Raw genomic sequence first — 7,004 nt, forward strand, 5'->3', positions numbered from 1 at the left:
CCGCCGCGGGGCGCTGGGGCCCTGCTCAAACCTGCCTGCTGGGGCCGGCCCACCCAGGGGCCTCCGGCGGCTCCTCCGCTTCCCACCTGGGGCCTGGGTGTGCTGCAGGCGCGTGTCCCACCGGCCGTCCCGAGGGCGCTGCTGCCCGGACGCCCCAGGGCAGCTGGGGAAGGCGGGGGAGCAGGAAACCCCACAGCTGCCGCCGCTTTATCGTGAGCCAGGTGCTGGCCGCCACCCGATGGGCCCTGGCAGGACTGCTCGGGGTTGTTTGCAGGGAGGGAGCCGGTCTTTGCATTTTGGGGGTGCCAGGGGGAGTCTTAACAGCTCCCCCCGTCTCCCCCCCAGATGGCAGAGGCCCCTGACCTCAGTCCAGGTGTCTCGGAACCCTGTCAACCATCCCCTGGTCTAAATGAAGGGGGGGTTCCCTCATTACGTGGCTCAACGGGCTCATGCATTGTCCTGTGAGAGCCACGCAGGGGCCAGGTCCACGGCGTGAGTCTGTGGGACCCCCCAGCGGGACAGCAGCTCCCCTGCCTAGAAACACTGTTTAAACCCCAGTGACCAACGCCCACAAGGCTCCTGTGGAAAACGATCTAGAAATAGCACGAGGCATCCTCCTGAGAACTTAGGACAGAAGAAACACTCCTGTTCGAACCAGAAAAGCAGAACTCGGGTAGATACGTCAGCAAGTGACCGGAGGGTGGGCCGCCCCGGACACCGCCAGGGAGGCAGGGGTGAGCCAGGGGCAAGCCAGGAGGCTGTGCCCCAGCTCTGCCCTGCAGCTCCAGTCTCACGAAGACACGTGGCCTAAAGACTTGACCTCTTCAATGGCCCATTTCTTTGGCCCAGTGGTAGCTAACGTTTGCTGGACCTGCCAGAGGACCCCGCGAGGCCACCCCTTAGGGCACAAACACACTAAGCTGCAAGGAACCTGCGCTCCTCTCTACCAGAGCACTACTGACAGCAGCCACGCTGCGGAAACTACCTACATGTCCCGAAGCAGATGAATGGGTCAAAACGTGGCCTGTATATACAGAGGAATAGTACACAGCCACGAAAAAGATGAGCGCATGCCACTTACAGCAACTTGGATGAAGGTGGATGGATGATTCTCGGTGAAGTAAGTTACAAGGAAAATAAACATCAGGCGGTTTTTTGTTTAGGTGAATACAGGCAAGAAGCTGAGCAAAGGGTCAGGAAAAGACATGAAAACTGCAGGCAGACCGCAGGTCGGGGCGCACAGCAGTGGAGGGTGAGAGTCAACACAAGAGGGAAGAGACCAGGGACTGTGGTGGTGGGAGGATTGGGGTGACACCCGAGGGAGAGCGCTAATATTCTACGAAATGAACAACAGTGTAGAAAATAAAACCAAGTACGAAACACAGCAGAGGGGCTCCCTAGAATTAACAGCCAGTGAGGGAAGAATCTAAGGAATTGATTGCAAACAAGGGAGAACAAAAACAACATAGAAAAGAAAGAACCGGCCCTCCCCGGGGGCGCAGCGGGTTAAGGCGCAGCGCTGAGAAGCCAAAGCCATGAGTTCGCTCCCCGCCTGCCCCGGAGGCGACCCCATGGCGAGCCAGACCTCTCCTGACCCGCCCGCTGCTCCCCGCTCCCCACAGCAGTGTCCTTCGTCCATCTGCCTGTTCTGCTCCCGCTCTGTGTGTGGTGAAGCTTCTCACCGTCCCCGCACCTCTGGCCAGTACCCCAGTTCTGTCTGCATAAATAAATACATCTTAAAAAAATACAATGATGTGCGTTTGAGAGGCTACAACAGTGCCGGAACTTGATCTAAGAGGGCAGTTTACATCGCTTTCATTGTCAGCATCTCAACAAGAGACAGCAAGAATTGCGACAGGCCAAACCACCTGGGCCAAAAGGTCCCGCTGCCTCGCGTGTGCAGTCGGGCTGGGACTCCGCTGGACTGTGCCTGGACTTGGGCAGAGAGGTGTCAGCGAGCTCCCAGGAGAGCGGAGTCAGCACCGCGAAGAGGGTAGCGGGACACAAGGGCCCATGTGTTGAGGCTGACAGAGGAAGCCTGAGGAATTCGGCCAAGAGCCACGTGAGCTGCCGGGAGCCAGCGACGAGGGTGAGGAGAAGAGAGGCCGCAGTCCCGGGACGGCCACGGTGACCGCCCCCAGCGCCGGCAGCTGCTGAGCCCTCTGGGCTGGCGGCACCAGGGGGTGCGGGTGGAGGACCATCCCCGACCTGCAGGCAGGCTGCTGACGCCTCAGGGCACCTGCTCTCTCTCCAGCCTCAGCCGCGCCCGCCGTGTCTGTTCTGATGCTGAGCTGCCTGGACACGAGCCGAGCGCCGATCCCTGCCCCACCCCCTCCCCGCCTGTTTCAGGCTTTTCCCGCCTCACAAAATGACCCCTGGACTCCGGTGGGGACAGCGGCCCAGGTACCAACACCCGCCCAGGGGGCCGGCTCTGCCCAGGAGCCCGGCGCGTCCGGCCGGGGCTTCCATGAGACATGCTGAAGGGGACGAGCCCGTCAGCTGCCCAGAGCCGGAGGTCGTGTGCACGGCAGCGGCGCAACCTCCCGGAAACGCCGCTGGGCACAGACAGCGACTCTGTTCATTGAAGGATCTTGAGAAAAAGCGGGGTCGAGACCGCGGCCCTTCCCGTCCCGAGAGCAGATCGAGCCCCCACGGAGCCGGGACTAGCAGCGAGGAAGAGGGGACGTTCCCAGGCGGGGCCTGCAGCGTCCACCCCGCCCGCCCGGGCCCCAGCGGGCGCCCCCAGGCCGCAGAGCCTCACCACGTCCAAGCGCTGGTCAGTGTGGCCGGAGGACGGCGAGTCTTTGCCTAGCGAAGGGCGATTTGTATGGAGACAGCGCACCTAGGGCCGCCGCCGTCCAAGTCCTCTGCAGGTCCCGGTCCGCACCACCGTCTGGGGGGAGGGGGACGCGGCTGGACTCGCGGAAGCTGCAGTCTGGGCTTCTAATGCCACAGGGAGCAAGTAAATGGCAAACCTGCGCCATCTCCTGACAAGCAAGTGAATAGCTCTAAAAGATAAGGGACAAGATTCACGTTTTTCCACTTAAAAGAGCTCACGGAAGAGCCCTGACGGCGCGGTCCTGACCGTGGGGCACAGGTTTGCGGGGTCTGCTGGCTGCTAAATCTGAGCGCCTTCGGGAAACATCCCTGTGGCTAACTCTGCAGGACCTCACGTGCACCTGTGGGCCCGGGCTGATGGTGTGTGTCGGGGAGCGCAGCCAGGGAGCCGACGGACAAGGCCGCAGCACGGTGCGCTCTGTCCTGCAAATAGCTGCAGCCACTACTTTGTTCCAAGTAGAAGCTACAAGAAGCCCCAGGGCCGGTGCAAACATGCGCCGCACCCCCGCATCGGGCACATTTCCTGTTGTTCCTACATGCACAGACCGTGTGCAGACCCATGGACGGTCCAATGAAGAGACTCCGGACGCCAGACCCCAGGCTCCTGCTTCGTTCTCTCGCGGCTCCGAGTCTCCTACATTCCCGCGATGGGAGAACGTAGCGGTCAGCGCGCCCCTCGGTGGGTTTGTAACACACCCCCTGCACCTCTGGCCTACACCTCAGTTCTTCTACGCAAAACTAACTAAATAAAAGCTTTTCTTTAAAAAAACTAAGGTGAGCAGGTTGTCCAAGATGCGCAGTTCCCAGATGAATGGGTCACTGTGGCCTGCGCAATCTGAAACAGGAGGAATCCTCGTCCACACCGGTGTCCAGAGAAACGGCGTCAGAAGCCTGGCGAAAGCTGTTCCCGGGCTCAGGTCAACCCCAGGAGGAAGCTCTGCACCGGGGAGACGCCCGGTCTCCCCGGCTGTGTCCTGCAGACACGCACAAGGGTCGCCGCTTTGCACACACTGAGCTGGGCAGTAGTGGCCCGTTCAGGAGACCAGCGGCTTCTAGCGAGAGTCCAGCCCGGCACCCGGCCCTCAGGGCGGGGACAGCCTGGGCTCTCTCAAGGGGTTCGGGAGTCACCTCCCGAGGCAGATTCTGGGTGCAGAGTCCCCTTCCAGGCCCCGAATGGCCACATCCGCTGCACAGCAGGTGAACGCTCCACTCTCAGCTGCGGCCCAGGGCCAGCGCGGGCACACCTCAGGGCGCACCTCGGAGCCCGGACGAGCGCAGGGCCCCAGCGCCGCACCCCGCGACTGGGACCTGGGGAGAGGCGGGTGTCGCCCAGAAACATTTATAAGTGACATTAAATGGCCCCAGGTTGTACGTCTACAGATGGGTGGAACAGAGGGGAGCCCAGATATCTTTCCTGGGCTGGTCACTGGGACAGGAGCGCCCTGACCCCGCGATCCCCCGGGCCCCCAGGGACGCGCGGCGCCCTCCCCATCCGCCCAGCCCCGTCCTCTGACCGGACCCTCTGCAGGCATCGCCCCCACAGCCCGGCCACCGCCTGCTCTACCCGAAGGTGACAGGAACTACACATGGGGGACAGGTGTGAAATGCAAAATGTAAGGAAAAGTGACACATTGGGAGCCAGTGTCTGAGGAAAACACAGGTCTCTACGGAGAAAAACCTGAGAGGAACTATGCATAGGGGACACGTGTGAGACGCAAAATCTGAGGAAAAGTGACACTTTGGGAAACAGTGTGTGAGGAAAACAGTCTCTGAGGAGAAAAACCAGGAGAAACTACGCTTGGAGAACACGAGTGAATTGCAAAATCTGAGAAAAAGTGACACTTTAGGAAGCAATGTCTGAGAAAAACACAGGCTTCTGAAGAGAAAAACCTGTGGAGAATTTCACATCTGCAGTGTTTAAGATGCAAAATCTGAGGAAAAGGGACACTCTGTGAATGAATTTCTGAGAAAACACAGGTCTCTGAGGATAAAAACCTGTGGAGAATTTCACATCTGCACAGTGCTCTACATTTACACGACCTTCTCTTCTTATACACAGGTGTTATATTTTGAAATTCAAAATACTGGAAATGACAAGTAAGAAAGTAATCTAACTCAAATATATTTGTCTTCTGATGAAAAATCATAGTTTGCAGCTCTTGGTTATTTTATTTAGTCTACTGTTCAAATATTCTACAATAAAGTCCAGCGCTCTCTCCTATGATCAGAATCATTTGACCAAAGCTAATGAAAAAAATCATCGGTGACTCACAGCCCTGATTCTTGGCGGGTGGAAAGAAACTGGTGAAATTATTTTTAAAGTTAATAATTACATTGTGGTCATAGAAAAACTTTTTTTAAAAGATTTGTTTATCTATGCCTACAAGAACTAGAGAACAGACCAGAGGTGAGGTGCGGGGTGGGGAGGATTCACCAGAGACAGAGTCAGGAGCAAAACAGGCAGATTGACTGAAATACACTGCTGAGGGGGCAGTGGGGAGACAGGAGGGGTCTGCTGTACCCGGTGGGTCACATCAGGGCCTGGGGATCAAACTCATGCTGAAGCAGCTTCAGCCAGCTTCACAGTGCTGTGCGTTAACCCACTGTCCCACCAGGGAGGGCCCATTTTGTAATTTTTTTAATTATAAATGTATTCTGCTTAACCCACAGCTTGATATCGCTTTGATTTTTTTAAAAAGTAAAAATTAAACACTAATTCAAACTCCAGACTCTACCAGCTCAATACAAGAGCTCTGAAAGTTGTGCATACCTATGAGGAAGAAAGGAGAAATGATGAGAGGACCCAAGATGTTTCACAAAACAAGATCTGAAATAACTGAAAGGTCCTTCCTCGGCCTAGTTCATTGCCGGTACCAACAAACCGACCACAAAAATAGGACAGGATAGAGTGAAAATCCAATGGCCCAAACCAACCTCCCCCGCGTGGACGTCCAGCCTCGGTGTCCTGCCAGACAGCACCCTAGCACACACCGTAACTGTTACTGATCCCGGGTGGCCTCCCGGGTGCCCGGGGACCCTAAACTGGCCACGACCCCTGCCAACCGCCAACAGATCCTGGTCTGGGCTCTTCACCCGCGCACAACTGCCAGACGGTTCGGGCTCAGAAATAACCACAGGATTTACTTAACAGAAGACACAAGAGACACTGAGGCCAGTCATGGCCATTCACTTTGCCCAGAGCCGTGTCCAGCGCTGTCCTGCAGAGACCTCTACGACGGGTCCTCCTGCCACTGAGGAAGTGGCTCCTCCCCAGCAACAGGCCGCGGGTCTAAGGGCGTCTTCCCGCCTCCGCGGAGGCCGGGCCGCGGCCAAACTCCAGGCCAGTCTCCAACTCACAGGGCCTACAATGCCCGGACGGGAGACGCCCCGGAGCGGCAGGACGCTCCAGCACAGAAGGGCGCGCTCGGCACAGCAGCCACGGCCCCCAAACGGCCCAGCAGCCGCCGCCACGCAGCTGGCCAGGAGCCGCTGGGCTCGCGGCTCGGCCGCTCCAAAGCCGCTGCCTGCCGGCCTCCACCGTCCTAGGCCACAGCGGCCTCTCCCAGGTCAGCCGGGGCTGGGTCAAACCCACGGGCCCCCAAACGGTGCAGCCGCTCCATTTCGCAGCTCCAGCCTGGAGCTCAACCTGGAACGGAGCCAGCCCGGTAACAGCGCCCACCCGGCCGCTCCCTCGGTTCCGCCCCAAGGTCGCCCTCCCCCAATCACTGCTCAACATTCTCCCTGCGCCACTTGTTTCCATCGCCTGTCCGTGCTGGACACAGGACGCCCCACCCGCGTCGTGACAGCAGCCCACTGCGCAGGGCGCCACGGTCAGCACAGGACGCTCGAGCCGCGGCAATGAGACGCGCCCGGGGCGGCGAGACGCAGTTGCGCATCTCCGGCAGCGATGGCGGCTGTGGGAGTCACAGCGCTGCGCCTCGGCGTGACGGGCTCCCGGGGGAGCTCGGCAAGCTTTAAGGGACATGCTGACCCCGGCCGTGGGGACGGCGGCAGGGAGCCGCAAGCCCACAGACGCCGCTCAGGAAATGGCGGGAAGGGACGCACCTGGGCGTGCAAAGCCCCGTCCACTCCCACCCGGAAACAGAAGCCGGAGGGTGGGAGGGGCGACTCCGCCCCGTCGGCCCGCCCCCGGGTGAGCCCCGCCC

At 59.3% G+C, this 7,004-nt stretch overlaps 1 protein-coding gene across 1 annotated transcript in view; it reads left to right on the plus strand.

Annotated features, from left to right (window-relative positions):
* Positions 1 to 6,745: 6,745 nt before the first annotated feature.
* The window catches only part of PRDM7 (PR domain containing 7), a 12,646-nt gene continuing 12,387 nt past the window's right edge, over positions 6,746 to 7,004 (plus strand). Inside the window, exon 1 of the mRNA XM_012722840.1 lies at positions 6,746 to 6,991. Within this exon, the coding sequence (XP_012578294.1) occupies positions 6,746 to 6,991 (246 nt within the window). The remainder of the gene's footprint in view (positions 6,992 to 7,004) is intronic.

Source organism: Condylura cristata, unplaced genomic scaffold (assembly GCF_000260355.1).
Source record: "Condylura cristata isolate star-nosed mole 26May11 unplaced genomic scaffold, ConCri1.0 scaffold00009, whole genome shotgun sequence".
Taxonomy (NCBI): domain Eukaryota; kingdom Metazoa; phylum Chordata; class Mammalia; order Eulipotyphla; family Talpidae; genus Condylura; species Condylura cristata.